General features: G+C 43.3%; 1 protein-coding gene across 3 annotated transcripts in view; it reads left to right on the top strand.

Moving 5' to 3' along the window:
- The first annotated feature begins 462 nt into the window (after positions 1–462).
- Positions 463–18,290, top strand: part of LOC110534171 (serine/threonine-protein kinase 26) — a 23,026-nt gene continuing 5,198 nt past the window's right edge. The window contains exons 1-2 of one of the 3 annotated variants that reach the window (XM_021618880.2): positions 463–994; positions 17,289–17,519. In XM_021618880.2, the coding sequence (XP_021474555.2) occupies positions 944–994; positions 17,289–17,519 (282 nt within the window). In that variant the 5' untranslated portion in view covers positions 463–943. Of the gene's footprint in view, positions 995–1,572; positions 1,800–17,288; positions 17,520–18,290 lie in introns of those variants that run through there. The other 2 variants (XM_021618879.2, XM_021618881.2) reach the window with 2 other exon arrangements.

The raw sequence follows: 18,290 nt of genomic DNA, 5'->3' as shown, positions 1-18,290 counted from the left end.
CTTTTTGGTGAACTGAGCCGAACGAGCCGGCTCACTGAAAAGAGGCGGAATGCCCATCACTACTGACCAATGGCAGGCACCAGTGGGCGTTTCCTGGTGAAGGCCCACATCAAGAACTAACCGGAATTGAAATTACACGATTTTGGAGCAAGTTGGCAAAAGCAGAAGGGTGCAATTGCGGCCAGCAATTTGGGGCGTTCCTGCATGTGGGTATTCCTGCATCTGCAGGAGCCCTTTACTTTTTTACCAATTTTAAACTAGGACTCCGGAACACAGCAGACGTAGTAATTCCCACATACAGGAACGCCCCAAATTGAGGGCCGCAATCACACAATTGGAGAGAAAGCAGTGACGCGAATGTCTCTGTACAGTTTTCGGCTCCATCCAACTGCTGAGCGCTAATAACGTTTGCTACGTTCAACTACTAGTCGGATCTACTCGGGAACTCAAATGTTCGACCTGCTGACTGATTGAACGCAGCACGTGTATAACGATAACCAGTTAGCAAGTTGGAAATTTCCGAGTTCCCTCTAGCATATGAACATGGCATAAAGCCAGCCAGCCACATCAACGTAGTTCTGACAACAAGTCGTCGACTGCTTGCACTTTTGGATGTATTTTTTACTAGCTAAATCCACAGATGAATAGCCTGTCGTAACATCAAATACATTGTTTTACAACTATAAATGAATGTTAAAACATCAAGATCGATGTCATGGAATAGTCAGTCGTCTGTTGTTTTGAAGTAGCTAGCCTAGCGTTAAGGCTGGGTGTGTAATGTCAGCTAGCTACGACGACTTTAGCAGTTAGCTACGTTTTTCAAAGGAAAAGAGGTTGCTACCGTTAACTAGCGAATATAAACCGCATACTGGGTTGCCTGACGTTAGTTCGCTAGGCTAGTTATCTAAAACGTTAATCGGTTGGTTTTCTGTTATTCCTTTGGATGCGGAAGATGGCCCAGTCACCGGTTGCGGTGCAAGTGCCTGGGATGCAGGTAAGTGGAGGCCTCCCAACTTTTTTTCAACAACAACCATTTCACGTTAAATAGCTTTCTTGCATTTAGTTGAGTAACGTCAGTTAGCAAGATTGCAGGGCGTTGCTAGTGTGTAACTTCATAACTAGGTAGTTAACGAACGTAAGCCGCTGTAGTTAAGTTACTTTGCTAACTTAGCTAGTTTTGTATCCAGTTGGTGTATTGTTGCTAGACCGTTTTGAGGGCATGACATAAATCAATTAGCTAACCAGCTTTTTGAGCACTCGGGTATATATCGGCAGTTCGCGGGAAGGAAGGACACGTCTGTCAACGTACGTTTAGCGTCTGTCAACGTACGTACAATCATAATTGGATGTTAAACTGATTATGGCAGTACATTGCCGAGTAACGTATGGCAATAGTCATGTACACACTTAACTCTGCTTATCGTAATCGGCGTAATGTCAAAATCAAAGTAAGCATACAGCCGATTAAAACACGTGAATTATTAGGACATGTAACTAAACTCGGCCCTTTAATCAGCGTTCCAGCGGTGTATTTGATCTGCGCATGTGCCAGCACCGGTAGCGCAATACTTCGTGACCTATGCGTCCCAGTCGAAACAGTTCGCGCATATATTATGACGACGTTTGTGTTCGTTTTTTTGGTGTTCGGCAGGGTTCAACTTTTTTTTTTCTTGAGGCTTGTCGAAGTTTTGGTAGCCGAAGTCAACTTCCCGTTCGTCGGTGATTGTTCGACAGCAGGGATTCTTCAATGAAGTGTTTGAAGTTCAATGACGGATGACTCTTCGTTCACATTTGGTCACGTGAGAAATACTTAACCAAACAAACCAAATTAGATAGATGTAAAAAATTGAACAATGCGAAAGAGAAACTGATGACACTGCCACTGACATGCCAAAACTGCCAATGGCAGGTCTGGGTTAATTGTGTGAATTATTCATTCATTTCTCTGCCTGTTTTTATTTTATTTTTTTTATATATATTTGCAATGCATCAGTGCAGCAAGGTATCAATTTAGCCAATGTTATCATATCACACCAGAGCTAGGCTACATGTCACTCTCGCCATTCAAACTTCCCCTCCAGTTCATTGCCAATTTATAGTGCAATATTTACACGTGTGTTGGGGGAAAGTGTATTCATCACCCGCATTGCTTCACTAAAATTGATCAATGGCTGATCATTAGGCTATGGACAGGCTGATCATTAGGCTATGGACAGGATGATCATTAGGCTATGGACAGGCTGGTCATTAGGCTATGGGCAGGTTGCGTGCATGTTTCTATTTTCTAAAAGTTGTCAATTGTCTCTATCCTCGTCAGTGGTGTGAAGTCGTTTTTTTGTGGTGTCTTTACTTTGCTTTACTATTTATATTTTTGCAAACTTTTAGTTCACTACATTCCTAAAGAAAATAATGTACTTTTTACTCTCTGCATTCTCCTTGACGCCCAAAATTACTTGTTACATTTTGAATGCTTTGCAGGACAGGAAAATGGTCCAATTCACACTTATCAAGAGAACACGTGGTCATCCCTACACTTGTCAAGAGAACACGTGGTCATCCTTACTGCCGCTGATATGGTGGACTCACTAAACACAAATCAAATCCAATTTATTTATATAGCCCTTCGTACATCAGCTGATATCTCAAAGTGCTGTACCGAAACCCAGCCTAAAACCCAGAACAGCAAGCAATGCAGGTGTTGAAGCACGTTGGCTAGGAAAAACTCAGCCTGGTTCCTCTCTAGGTTTCTTCCTATGAGGGGTGGCCAGTCCTCTTCTGGCTGTGCCGGGTGGGGATTATAACAGAACATGGCCAAGATGTTCAAATGTTCATAAATGACCAGCATGGTCAAATAATAGGTCTGGGACAGGTTGCACGTCCGGTGAACAGGTCAGGATACCATAGCCGCAGGCAGAACAGTTGAAACTGGAGTAGCAGCACGGCCAGGTGGACTGGGGACAGCAAGTAGTCATCATGCCAGGTAGTCCTGAGGCATGGTCCTAGGGCTCAGGTCCTCCGAGAGAGAGAATTAGAGAGAGCATACTTAAATTCACACAGGACACTGGATAAGACAGGAGAAGTACTCCATATACACTGCTCAAAAAAATAAAGGGAACACTTAAACAACACAATGTAACTCCAAGTCAATCACACTTCTGTGAAATCAAACTGTCCACTTAGGAAGCAACACTGATTGACAATACATTTCACATGCTGTTGTGCAAATGGAATAGACAACAGGTTGAAATTATAGGCAATTAGCAAGACACCCCCAATAAAGGAGTGGTTTTGCAGGTGGTGACCAGACCACTTCTCAGTTCCTATGCTTCCTGGCTGATGTTTTGGTCACTTTTGAATGCTGGCGGTGCTTTCACTCTAGTGGTAGCATGAGACGGAGTCTACAACCCACACAAGTGGCTCAGGTAGTGCAGCTCATCCAGGATGGTACATCAATGCGAGCTGTGGCAAGAAGGTTTGCTGTGTCTGTCAGCGTAGTGTCCAGAGCATGGAGGCGCTACCAGGAGACAGGCCAGTACATCAGGAGACGTGGAGGAGGCCGTAGGAGGGCAACAACCCAGCAGCAGGACCGCTACCTCCGCCTTTGTGCAAGGAGGAGCACTGCCAGAGCCCTGCAAAATGACCTCCAGCAGGTCACAAATGTGCATGTGTCTGCTCAAACGGTCAGAAACAGACTCCATGAGGGTGGTATGAGGGCCCGACGTCCACAAGTGGGGGTTGTGCTTACAGCCCAACACCGTGCAGGACGTTTGGCATTTGCCAGAGAACACCAAGATTGGCAAATTCGCCACTGGCGCCCTGTGCTCTTCACAGATGAAAGCAGGTTCACACTGAGCACATGTGACCGACATGACAGAGTCTGGAGACGCCGTGGAGAACGTTCTGCTGCCTGCAACATCCTCCAGCATGACCGGTTTGGCGGTGGGTCAGTCATGGTGTGGGGTGGCATTTCTTTGGGGGGGCCACACAGCCCTCCATGTGCTCGCCAGAGGTAGCCTGACTGCCATTAAGTACCGAGATGAGATCCTCAGACCCCTTGTGAGACCATATGCTGGTTCGGTTGGCCTTGGGTTCCTCCTAATGCAAGACAATGCTATGACTGGAGTGTGTCAGCAGTTCCTGCAAGAGGAAGGCATTGATGCTATAAACTGGCCCGCCTGTTCCCCAGACCTGAATCCAATTGAGCACATCTGGGACATCATGTCTCGCTCCATCCAGACTGTGCAGGAGTTGGCGGATGCTTTAGTCCAGGTCTGGGAGGAGATCCCTCAGGAGACCATCCGCCACCTCATCAGGAGCATGCCCAGGCGTTGTAGGGAGGTCATACAGGCATGTGGAGGCCACACACACTACTGAGCCTCAATTTTACTTGTTTTAAGGACATTACATCAAAGTTGGATCAGCCTGTAGTGTGGTTTTCCACTTTAATTTTGAGTGTGACTCCAAATCCAGACCTCCATGGGTTGATAAATTTGATTTCCATTGATAATTTTTGTTTGTTTTTGTTGTCAGCACATTCAACTATGTAAAGAAAAAAGTATTTAATAAGAATATTTCATTCATTCAGATCTAGGATGTGTTATTTTAGTGTTCCCTTTATTTTTTTGAGCAGTGTATAACAAACTGACCCTAGCTTCCTGACACAAACTACTGCAGCATAAATACTGGAGGCTGAGACACTGTGGCTCCATCCGATGATACCCGCGGACAGGGCCAAACAGGAAGGATATAACCCCACCCACTTTGCCAAAGCACAGCCCCAACACCACTAGAGGGATATCTTCAACCACCAACTTACCATCCTGAGACAAGGCCGAGTATAGCCCACAAAGATCTCCTCCACGGCACAACCCAAGTGGGGGTGCCAACCCAGACAGGAAGATCACATCAGTGACTCAACCCACTCAAGTGACGCACCCCTCCTAGGGACGGCATGAAAGAGCACCAGTAAGCCAGTGACTCAGCCCCTGTAATAGGGTTAGATGCAGAGAATCCCAGTGGAAAGAGGGGAACCGGCCAGGCAGAGACAGCAAGGGCGGTTCGTTGCTCCAGAGCCTTTCCGTTCACCTTCACACTCCTGGGCCAGACTACACTCAATCATATGACCCACTGAAGAGATGAGTCTTCAGTAAAGACTTAAAGGTTGAGACCGAGTTTGCGTCTCTCACATGGGTAGGCAGACCATTCCATAAAAATGGAGCTCTATAGGAGAAAGCTCTGCCTCCAGCTGTTTGCTTAGAAATTCTAGGGACAATTAGGAGGCCTGCGTCTTGTGACCGTAGCGTACGTGTAGATCTGTACGGCAGGACCAAATCAGAGAGATGGGTAGGAGCAAGCCCATGTAATGCTTTGTAGGTTAGCCCTTGCCTTGACAGGAAGCCAGTGTAGGGAGGCTAGCACTGGCGTAATATCATCATATTTTTTGGTTCTAGTCAGGATTCTAGCAGCCGTATTTAGCACTAACTGAAGTTTATTTAGTGCTTTATCCGGATAGTCAGAAAGTAGAGCATTGCAGTAGTCTAACCTAGAAGTAAAAAAAGCATGGATTATTCTGCATCATTTTAGGACAGAAAGTTTCAGATTTTTCAATGTTACGTAGATGGAAAGAAGCTGTCCTTGAAACAGTCTTGATATGTTCGTCAAAAGAGAGATCAGGGTCCAGAGTAATGCTGAGGTCCTTCAGTTTTATTTTAGACGACTGTACAACCATTAAGATTAATTGTCAGATTCAACAGAAGATCTCTTTGCTTCTTGGGACCTAGAACAAGCATCTCTGTTTTGTTTGAATTTAAAAGTAGAATGTTTGCAGCCATCCACTTCCTTATGTCTGAAACACAGGCTTCTAGCGAGGGCAATTTTGGGGCTTCACCATGTTTCATTGAAATGTACAGCTGTGTGTCATCCGCATAGCCGTGAAAGTGAACATTATGTTTTTGAATGACATCCCTAAGAGGTAAAATATATATAGTGAAAACAAACGGTTCCTAAAACGGAACATTGAGGAATACCGAAATTTACAGTTGATTTATCAGAGGACAAACATATCTTTCTGACAGATAAGATCTAAACCAAGCCAGAACTTGTCCGTGTAGACCAATTTGTGTTTCCAATCTCTCCAAAAGAATGTGGTGATCGATGGTATCAAAAGCAGCACTAAGGTCTAGGAGCACGAGGACAAATCTAGAGCCTCGGTCTGATGCCATTAAAAGGTAATTTAGCACCTTCTCAAGTGCAGTCTCAGTGCTATGATGGGGTCTAAAATCAGACTGAAGCATTTCGAAAACATTGTTTATCTTCAGGAAGGCAGTGAGTTGCTGCGCAACAGCCTTTTCTAACATTTTTGAGAGGAATGGAAGATTCGATATAGGCCGATAGTTAAAAAAAATATTTTCTGTGTCAAGGTTTGGCTTTTTCAAGAGAGGCTTTATTACTGCCACTTTTAGTGAGTTTGGTACACATCCGGTGGATAGAGAGCCGTTTATTATGTTCAACATAGGAGGGCCAAGCACAAGAAGCGGCTCTTTCAGTAGTTTAGTTGGAATAGGGTCCAGTATGCAGCTTGAAGGTTTAGAGGCCATGATTATTTTCATCATTGTGTCAAGAGATATAGTACTAAAACACTTGTCTCTCTTGATCCTAGGTCCTGGCAAGAGTTGTGCAGACTCAGGACAACTGAGCTTTGAAGGAATATGCAGTTTTAAAGAGGAGTCTGTAATTTGCTTTCTAATATTCATGATCTTTTCCTCAAAGAAGTTCATGAATTTATTACTGCTAAAGTGAAAGCCATCCTCACTTGGGGGATGCTGCTTTTTAGTTAGCTTTGCGACAGTATCAAAAATACATTTCAGATTGTTCTTATTTTACTCAATTAAGTTGGAAAAATAGGATGATCGAGCAGCATCAAGGGCTCTTCGATACTGCACGGTACTGTCTTTCAAAGCCAGTCGGAAGACTCCCAGTTTGGTGTGGCGCCATTTCCGTTCAAATTTTCTGGAAGCTTGCTTCAGAGCTCGGGTATTTTCTGTGTACCAGGGAGCTAGTTTCTTATGAGAAATGTTTTTAGGGGTGCAACTGCATATAGGGTATTGCGCAAGGTTAAATTGAGTTCCTCAGTTAGGTGGTTAACTGATTTTTGTCCTCTTGACGTCCTTGGGTAGACAGAGGGAATCTGGAAGGGCATCAAGGAATCTTTGTGTTGTCTGTGAATTTATAGCATGACTTTTGATGCTCCTTGGTTGGGGTCTGAGCAGATTATTTGTTGCAATTGCAAGCGTAATAAAATGGTGGTCCGATAGTCCAGGATTATGAGGAAAAACATTAAGATCCACAACATTTATTCCATGGTACAAATCTAGGCCCAGAGTGTGACAGTGAGTAGGTCCAGAGACATGTTGGACAAAACCCACTGAGTCGATGATGGCTCCGAAAGCCTTTTGGAGTGGGTCTGTGGACTTTTCCATGTGAATATTAAAGTCACTAAAAATTGGAATATTATCTGCTATGACTACAAGGTCCGATAGGAATTCAGGGAACTCAATGAGGAACGCTGTATATGGCCCAGAAGGCCTGTAAACAGTAGTTATAAAAAGTGATTGAGTAGGCTGCATAGATTTCATGACTAGAAGCTCAAAAGACGAAATCATCTATTTTTTTTTGTAAATTGAAATTTGCCATCGTAAATGTTAGCAGCACCTCCGCCTTTGTGGGATGCACAGGGGATATGGTCACTAGTGTAACCAGGTGGTGAGGCCTCATTTAACACAGTAAATTCATCAGGCTTAAGCCATGTTTCAGTCAGGCCAATCACATCAAGATTATGATCAGTGATTAGTTCATTGACTATAATTGCCTTTGAAGTTAGGGATCTAACATTAAGTAGCCCTATTTTGAGATGTGAGGTATCATGATCTCTTTCAATAATGACAGGAATGGAGGAGGTCTTTATCCTAGTGAGATTGCTAAGGCGAACACAGCCATGTTTAGTTTTGCCCAACCCAGGTCGAGGCACAGACACGGTCTCAACGGGGATAGCTGAGCTGACTACACTGACTGTGCTAGTGGCAGACTCCACTAAGCTGGCAGGCTGGCTAACCGCTTGCTGCCTGGCCTGCACTCTATTTCATTGTGGAGCTAGGGGAGTTAGAGCCCTGTCTATGTTCGTAGATAAGATGAGAGCACCCCTCCAGCTAGGATGGAGTCCGTCACTCCTCAGCAGATCAGGCTTGGTCCTGTTTGTGGGTGAGTCCCAGAAAGAGGACCAATTATCTACAAAATCTATGTTTTCAACCAGCGATTGAGTTGTGAGACTGCTGTAGAGCTCATCACTCCCCCTAACTGGGAGGGGGCCAGAGACAATTACTCGATGACGACACATCTTTCTAGCTGATTTACATGCTGAAGCTATGTTGCGCTTGGTGACCTCTGACTGTTTCATCCTAACATCGTTGGTGCTGACGTGGATAACAATATCTCTATACTCTCTACACTCACCAGTTTTAGCTTTAGCCAGCACCATCTTCAGATTAGCCTTAACGTCGGTATCCCTGCCCCCTGGTAAACAGTGTATGATCGCTGGATGATTCGTTTTAAGTCCAATACTGCGGGTAATGGAGTCGCCAATGACTGGGGTTTTCAATTTGTCAGAGCTAAGCGTGGGAAGCTTCGGCGTCTCAGACCCCGTAACGGGATGCATCAAATGCATCATTTGTAAATTGTCTGAGTGTGCCTGTACTTGAATTGCTAGGGGGCTGGCCCACGTGGGGGAAATGACACAGCTTCCAGAATAAGAAAATGTCTGCTTTGCTTAATTTAAGGAATTTGAAATTATTTTTACTTTTGATACTTAAGTGTATTTAGTACCAAATACTTTTATTTGAGTAACTTTCTATTAAGGTATCTACAGTGCATTGGGAAAGTATTCAAACCCCATGACTTTTCCCACATTTTGTTATGTTACAGCCTTATTAAAAAATATAGGATTTTTTATTTATTTTTTACATGCCCTCAATCTACACACAATACCCCATAATGACAAAGTGAAAACAGGCTTTTAGAAATGTTTGTAAATGTGTGTGTATATAAGTGTGTATAAGTATTCAGACACTTTGCTTATGAGACTTGAAATTGAGCTCAGGTGCATCATGTTTCCATTGATCATCCTTGAGATTTTTTATATAAATTGGAGTCCACCTTTGGTAAATTTAATTGATTGGACATGATTTAGAAAGGCACACACCTGTTTTATATAAGGTCCCACAGTTGACAATGTAAAAACCAAGCCATGAGGTCGAAGGACTTGTCCGTAGAGCTCCGAGACAGGATTGTGTCGAGGAACAGATTTGGGAAGGGTACCAAAACATTTCTGCAGCATTTGAAGGTCCCCAACAACACAGTGGCCTCCATAATTCTTAAATGGGAGAAGTTTGGAACCAAATTTCTTCCTAGAGCTGGCTGCATGGCCAAACTAAGCAATCGGGGGAAAAGGGCCTTGGTCAGGAAGGTGACCAATAATCCGATGGTCACTCTGACAGAGCTTCAGAGTTCCTCTGTGGAGATGGTGGTCCTTCTGGAAGGTTCTCCCAGAAGGACCACCATCTCTGCACCACTCCACCAATCAGGCCTGTATGGTAGAGTGGCCAGACAGAAGCTACTCCTCAGTAAAAGGCACATGACAGCCCGCTTGGAGTTAGCCAAAAGGCACCTAAAGGACTCTCAGACAATGAGAAACAAGATTCTCTGGTCTGATGAGACCAAGATTGAACTCTTTGGCCTGAATGCCAAGTGTCACGTCTGGAGGAAACCTGGCACCATCCCTACAGTGAAGCATGGTGGGGGCAGCATCATGCTGTCAGGATGTTTTTCAGCGGCAGGGACTGGGAGATTAGGTAGGATCGAGGGAAAGATGAACGGAGCAAAGTACAGAGAGATCCTTGATGAAAACCTGTTCCAGAGCGCTCAGGACCTCAGACTTGGGCGAAGGTTCATCTTCCAACAGGACAATGACCCTTATCACGCAGCCAAGACAACGCAGGAGTGGCTTCGGGACAAGTCTCTGAATGTTCTTGAGTGGCCCAGCCAGAGCTCGGACTTGAACCCGATTGAACATCTCTGGAGAGACCTGAAAATAACTGTGCAGCGACGCTCCCCATCCAACCTGACAGAGCTTGAGACGATCTGCAGAGAAGAACGGTAGAAACTCCCCAAATACAGGTGTACCAAGCTTGTAGTGTCATACCCAAGAGGACTTGAGGCTGTAATTGCTGCCAAAGGTGCTTCAACAAAGTACTGAGTAACAGTACTGAATACTTATATAAATGTGATATTTTTTTATGCAAATTTATTACAGTGTGTGTGTGTGTAGATTGAGGGACAACACGATTGAATCAATTTTAGAGTAAGGCTGCACCGTAACAAAATGTGGAAAAAGTCAAGGGGTCTAAATACTTTCCGAATGTACTGTATACTTTTACTGAAGTATGACAGTTGAGTACTTTTTCCACCACTGATCCTCGTCAATTTATATGATGGGCTACATTGATTTAACATTAATTTTGGAGGATTTGAAGGCAAGGTTTTTAATGTTTTTGGGAAAGGACAAATGTGATTTGTTTATGGCTGAATTAGATGCGCTGCAGGCAGCTTGATTGATGGGTCCTTTTAGGTGGGTGGTGTGCATGTATGAGTTCACTTTTTCCGTATGTCCATTTCCTAAAATAGGCCAAGCCTGTCTGGACTTCATCTCTTTTAATCAGATAGAAAACAACAACCTATGTCTTGTTGCAGGGTCAGCATATGTGCAGGGAATGACGACAGGTGCCAGTTTTGCGTTTCCTCTCTTATTACATGTGGTGCAACTGAATGAAACGTGGCCCAGCTCTCTTCATGATTCATCCTACAGGATTCATAGCCTCTATCATAATATTTTCAGTAGCGCATTATTTTTCCAGAAATGTATTATTTTTCTCTCTTTACTGCGTCCTCTGAACAACATAATTCCATAGAGAATGACCCCAGTAGCGTTGGTGACGTTATGCGAATCGATCGGGAAAGTGGAGGGAAAGACGCATCTGACTGGGTGGGAATGGTTTAGTGCGTCAAAATCGGAATCTGCGTTTTTCCTGCATCCTCTCCAAATTGACATTTCTTAATTTGTATACTAGACTAATATTTAGAGGTAATAACTTGAATAATAATAATGAAATACTACTGATAATAACAGTGTAATAGTAATAGCGAAGTTGCAGAAAAGCCCCTCCTTGGCTTTGCCCACATAGGATGAAAAAGCCCCCATCCACAGGGCACGAGTGGACACTGAATGGTTTGATGAGCATGAAAATGATGTAAACCATATGCCACGGCCGTCTCAGTCCCCAGATCTTAACCCAATTGAACAATTATGGAAGATTCTAGAGCAGTGCCTGAGACGGCGTTTTCCACCACCATCAACTAAACACCAAATGATGGAATTTATCGTGAAAGAATGGCGTCGCCTTCCAGCAATAGAGTTTGACACTTGTAGAATCTATGCCAAAGTGCATTGAAGCTCTTCTGGCTCAGCCTGTTAAAGAGCATCTGTACTTTCTGTATACTTTTTAGCCAATAGTTCTGAAAGTAGCGCTCATGAGCCAAAAGTGGTCCCAGAAAGTTGCATACTACGTCACATATGTGCAGATATGTGCACCATGTCATTGCTCTTGCTCTGCTGTGTGTATCTTGCTAGCTGTCACTCAAATGGCGAGGGCCGGAAGCTCATTGGCTAGTACTTGAATTGCTAGGGGGCTGGCCCACGTGGGGGAAATGGCACAGCTTCCAGAAAAACTATTTTTCAAACAAGGTATTACTGTTTTTATTTTTAATACATTTCCCAAAATGTCTAAACCTGTTTTCGCTTTGTCATTATGGGGTATTGTGTGCAGATTGATGGGGTAAAAATCATTGTAATTCATTTTAGAAAAAGGCTGTAATGTAACGAAATGTGGAAAAGACGAGGTCTGAATACTTTCTGAATGCAGTGTATGTGTGTGTATATATATATATATGTGTGTGTGTATATATTAGAGGTCGACCGATTAATCGGAATGGCCGATTTAATTAGGGCCGATTTCAAGGTTTCATAACAATCGGAAATCGGTATTTTTGGGCTATATATATATATATATATATAAAAAGGTATACCATTTATTTAACTAGGCAAGTCAGTTAAGAACACATTCTTATTTTCAATGGTGGCCTAGGAACGGTGGGTTAACTGCCTTGTTCAGGGGCAGAACGACAGATTTTCACCTTGTCAGCTTGGGGATCCAATCTTGCAACCTTACGGTTAACTAGTCCAATGTTCTAACCACCTGCATTACATTGCACTCCACGAGGAGACTGCCTGTTACGCGAATGCAGTAAACCAAGGTAAATTGCTAGCTAGCATTAAACTTATCTTATAAAAACAATCAATAATAATCACTAGTTAACGACACATGGTTGATGATATTACTAGTTTATCTAGTGTCCTGCGTTGCATATAATCGATGCAACGCTGGGGGATGATTTAACAAAAGCGTATTTGTGAAAAAAGCACAATCGTTGGACGACTGTCCCCAACCATAAACGCCAATGCCTTTCTTAAAATCAATACACAGAAGTATATATTTTTAAACCTGCATATTTAGCTAAAAGAAAGGTTAGCAGGCAATATTGACCAGGTGAAATAGTAATTTATCTTGCGTTCATTGCACGCAGTCAGGGTACATGCAACAGTTTGGGCAGCCTGGCTCATTGCGAACTAATTCGCCAGAATTTTACGTAATTATGACGTAACATTGAAGGTTGTGCAATGTAACAAGAATATTTAGACTTAGGGATGCCACCCGTTAGATAAAATACCGAACGGTTCCGTATTTTACTGAAATAATAAACGTTTTGTTTTTCAAAATGATAGTTTCCGGATTCGACCATATTAATGACCAAAGGCTCGTATTTCTGTGTGTTATTATGTTATAATTAAGTCTGATTTGATAGAGCAGCAGCAGGATCGTAAGCATTCATTCTAACGGCACTTTAGTGCGTTTTGCCAGCAGCTCTTCGCAAGCACAGCGCTGTTTATGACTTCAAGCCTATCAGCCTAATGGCTGGTGTAACCAATGTGAAATGGTTAGCGGGGTGCGCGCTAATAGCGTTTCAAACGTCACTCGCTCTGAGACTTGGAGTAGTTATTCCCCTTGCTCTGCAAGGACTGCGGCTTTTGTGGAGCGATGGGTAACGCTGCTTCGAGTGTGGCTGTTGTCGATGTGTTCCTGGTTTGAGCCCAGGTAGGGGTGAGGAGAGAGACGGAAGCTATACTGTTACACTGGCAATACTATAGTGCCTATAAGAACATCCAATAGTCAAAGGTATATGAAATACAAATGGTATAGTCCTATAAATACTATATTAACTACAACCTAAAACCTCTTACCTTGGAATATTGAAGACTCCTGTTAAAAGGAACCACCAGCTTTCATATGTTCTCATGTTCTGAGCAAGGAACTTAAACGTTAGCTTTTTTACATGGCACATATTGCACTTCTCCTTCTCCAACACTTTGTTTTTGCATTATTTAAACCAAATTGAACATGTTTCATTATTTATTTGAGGCTAAATTGATTTTTATTGATGTGTTAAAATAAGTGTTCATTCAGTATTGTTGTAATTGTCATTATTACAAAGATTTTTTTTTAAATCTATTTTGTGAAGTGCACCAGTCCCTCCTGCAGCAAAGCACCCCCACACCATGATGCTGCCACCCCCGTGCTTCACGATTGGGATGGTGTTCCTCAGCTTGCAAGCCTCCCCCTTTTTCCTCCAAACATATCGATGGTCATAATGGCCAAACAGTTCTATTTTTGTTTCATCAGACCAGTGGACGATCATTGTCCCATGTGCAGTTGCAAACCGTAGTCTGGCTTTTTTATAGCGGTTTTGGAGCAGTGGCTTCTTCCTTGCTGAGCGGCCTTTTAGGTTATGTCGATATAGGACTCGTTTTACTGTGGATATAGACACTTTGTACCTGTTTCCTCCAGCATCTTCACAAGGTCCTTTGCTGTTGTTCTGGGATTGATATGCACTTTTCGCACCAAAGTACGTTCATCTCTAGGAGACAGAACGCGTCTCCTTCCTGAGCGGTATGACGGCTTGAGCGGTATCACTTCATGTTTGAGACATTTAGCATTATCTCAAAGTACCATGGTGTTTATACTTGCATACTATTGTTTGTACAGATGAACGTGGTACCTTCAGGCGTTTTGTAAATTGCTCCCAAGGATGAACCAGACTTGGAGGTCTACAATTTTTTTTCTGTGATCTTGGCTGATTTCTTTTGATTTTCCCATGATGTCAAGCAAAGAGGCACTGTGTTTGAAGGTAGGCCTTGAAATACATCCACAGGTACACCTCCAATTGACTCAAATGATGTCAATTAGCCTATCAGGAAGCTTCTAAAGCCCTGACAACATTTTCGGGAATTTTCCAAGCTGTTTAAAGGCACAGTCAACTTAGCGTATGTAAACTTCTGACCCACTGGAATTGTGATACAGTGAATTATAAAGGAAATAATCTGTCTGTAAAAAATTGTTGGAAAAATGACTTGTGTCATGCATAAAGTAGATGTCCTTACCGACTTGCCAAAACGATAGTTTGTTAACAAGAAATTTGTGGAGTGGTTGATACACCTAGGTTGGAGTCATTTAAAGCGACTATGTAAACGTCCGACATCAACTGTATATAGAAAGGCACAGGTGTTTGCCTCTGGTCTACTGAAAGCATCTTTTGTGTATCCTTTGCCTTGGCAAATGATATATTGTTTGGGCTGCCATATGGTCACCGTTCACTAGATTTGGGACTTGAAATAGGCCTAAGCTACTAGCTACAACTGCTGTTCTGCATTTACAGCCTGTAATCTGATATGGATGAGAACATTTCAGTGCAATAACGTTACAGCGTTAGGTCTCATCTCTGTCGTTGATGATTTGAACGTTAGCGGGAAGATTGCTCCATGAGAACACTTGTGGGTGGAACTATGACATTACTTTACCAAAGTGAGACGTTGAAAGATTCTATGCTTTTTCAGTTATAGTTTGTGTACCAATTTATTAAATTGGGGGATTAGGCTTTAGGTGTTTTCTATTTCAGTTTAGCCACAGTTATCTAACACGTCTGAAATGTAACATATTATAAGGCAAGCAAAGTCAATTGTGACAAATATGAACATTCTCTCATCTGCAGATTATTCTCTCCCTGCCAAGTTCTAGTATGGTCATTGCAAAACATGGGCATTAAGGCTACTTTGCAGCACTCCAGTACTCAAGCTGCCTCGTGCAACAGCAGGAAGGCTGCATTGATGAGAGGTGGTTGATATTAGTAATTTCCCTGGGGCTTTAGTAATGACGTTTGTTCACCATGCTTCATTGCTCTGGCAAATGAATTCCTAAATGCAGGATATCCACCTGTCTCTCTCGCTCTCTCTCTCTCTCCAGGGAGATCAGCAACTCCCTTGTGATTTCCTCTGTTTTCTGGTATGGGCATTAGGCCTACCTGCAGTCCAAAGTCTGATGCTAAATCAGGCCCGGCAAGCCTTACTGTTTTGTGAGACTGGTATGATACTGCCAACAATGACCAGTAGCATTGGCCACATTTGAAGTGTTCTGTCAGCTTGAAGAGGGTGTGGCCTGAGAGGGAGTATTCCTTACTCTTGTTTGCTGTGGGTAACACCCGAGTCTGCGCTAGGTTAGTTGTCAACAGTGCATTGGAAACAGGCCTATGCACAGGACGTGTGTATGTTAAATGTTGGGCATGCTGCCTGCATGTTCTTTCCACAATATGCGCAGGGGCCTTTTCTCTTCAGCTTTTAGTTTTGAATCAGAATAGGCCTGTTGGATTTAGACAGCTAGCTTCCTCCCAAGAAATTCTGTTGACGGAAGTTATTTCCAGCCAAACATGTTCTGCCATGTGGCGGTAACAAACTGATTAAGGTCCTGGCCTGGGCAGTCTCCAGATTAGCCTAGTGCTCACAGCTTTATCTGAGGCAGAACGGTCTAGATGCGTGAGACTTGGTGCAGGATACAGCCTCTTATAGCTGCTCTGGCCCTCTGTGACGCCATGAGCCAGTCTCTGCCCAGACACTGACGCTGCTGCCATTCTAGGCAGTCCTTTCACACTGAAGCCCAACACACCCAAAGGTGTGAAAGTAGACAAGAAAGTAATCTATTCCTGCCTCTGTGCCAACCTGCCAGACAGGGCAAGGAGAGATCAAGGCTGGTGCCACTGACTTCCACCATTCTCTGTACTGATTAATACATTGGTGTTTCCCCTAGTATTTTGTTCAGCAGCGGTGGCTACCAGTTTGCTGTTTTTAAAGCAAATATCCTGTAATTCTACACATTTATCCACGATATATGCTGTATTCTTATGCCATCTGAGTGACTCAAACATTATAACCATATCAATGGGGGCCCCATTGACGTTTTTTTTTTAACATTTTAGATTCTCCCTGACTGTCTAGTTTTTATTTAGGTGGTTGTTAGTTCTCAAAGTTGATCTTTATTTCAAAAAATATATAACGGCATTATCTTTTCTACGTATTTAGTTTTTTTTGGAGTGGAGGACATGACTTGGCAGCGGCGGACCACCGCTGCTAAATTAAAATATCGGAAACACTGAGAAATACACGTGGGCAAAAATCTGTCTGTGGAAACCCATTTTCCGGTCAAAACACATCTGCTTCCAAGTGATCTCAATGCCACACACCCTTTTCACCTTTGCTGTATTTGAAATGTCCCACATTTTAGAACAAGGTTTGGCAATAATAAGCTTAACAGGAGACAGTTTATCATTTATTTGGAAACATGCTTGTGGTCATCTAGGGATAGGTTACAGTGCAGATTAGGCCATGTGGATTTTTCACATTGGGTAGGCTATTCTTTTATAAAACAGTTGATCGTCAGTTTTCTATAGCCCGGCCTATCAATAAACTATGTAGCCACACCGTTCAACGTCAGTTAAATAAATGGCAACTTCCTGTTTTCGACTCATTCAGCAGTATAAACACATAACATAAGGCTCTGAAGGAGATTACGTTGAAACGCAAGTCCCGTGAATAAATGATCAGGTCTATGCTGAAACAGTCCTCTTTTAAAAAAATGTATTTTCCTGGATTATCACCTGTTGAGGTGTCCTGGGGTAAGGAATGTTTATTTTATTTTTTTAGCCACATAACTGCTATGTCTCTGTCTCTGAACCTTCAGAACAGCCGGACGGACCCTGAGGAGCTGTTCACCAAGCTGGAGCGTATTGGGAAGGGCTCCTTCGGCGAGGTGTTCAAGGGCATCGACAACCGTACCCAGAATGTGGTGGCCATCAAGACCATAGACCTGGAGGAGGCTGAGGATGAGATGGAGGACATCCAGCAGGAGATCACCGTGCTCAGCCAGTGTGACAGCCCCTACGTCACCAAGTACTACGGCTCCTACCTCAAGGTAACACACACGCACACACCTCAAAAAGCACCAGAAAGAGGATTTGACACCCACCATCTCAGATTGTTCTGAAATCGTTAGTTTGAAACATCAAATGAATATTCCTGAAAGATTTGGTTGAAATATAATTTGATATCTGAGAAATGAAGGTGCCACTTTTTTTTTTTTCATATAATCGTCAACAAATATAGTATCTTACATTCGATTTAGATAATAATTTTTCCTACCAATGAGTAAGACAGGAGGAATCCAATAAAATGATCAAAAGCCCTCTCTCTCCTCTCTGCTGCCAGCGCCTACGGGCTCATTAGGCTGAGATTGACTGGTAACGGCGCCAAATTGTAATTTATTTTAAAACATTTGGCTGCATCAGCCTCATGGGACTTCAACCTCTTCTCTCTCTGCTTTTCAGCACCGCCTTGACGTTATTTCTCTTTTTGTTTGTCCATCTTGCTCCACTATTTATCCAAATGTCACCACTTAACAGACATGGGAAAGGGGCGGGGCCCAGGTAAAGTTAGAATGGACTGGACCAAAAGTAATGGGCTGGGGGAGAGAGGCTGACAGATGTAATACCCAACCACAGTGGCAGAGGGCTGGCAGCACACTCGCCTGGGCCAGTCAGACATACAGCACTTGGTTATTTTTATTTAAGCGGGGGCTGGGGTTATTTATATTTTGCTTTGCTCAGGCCCCAATTGTCAAGCGGCCCACCGGGGAAACTCCCGGTGCGCCAGATGGCCAGTCCGTTATTGTCTGCTGCAGAGGATA

This window comes from Oncorhynchus mykiss, chromosome 10, assembly GCF_013265735.2.
Source record: "Oncorhynchus mykiss isolate Arlee chromosome 10, USDA_OmykA_1.1, whole genome shotgun sequence".
NCBI lineage: Eukaryota > Metazoa > Chordata > Actinopteri > Salmoniformes > Salmonidae > Oncorhynchus > Oncorhynchus mykiss.
This window is presented reverse-complemented; position numbering and strand designations above follow the sequence as displayed.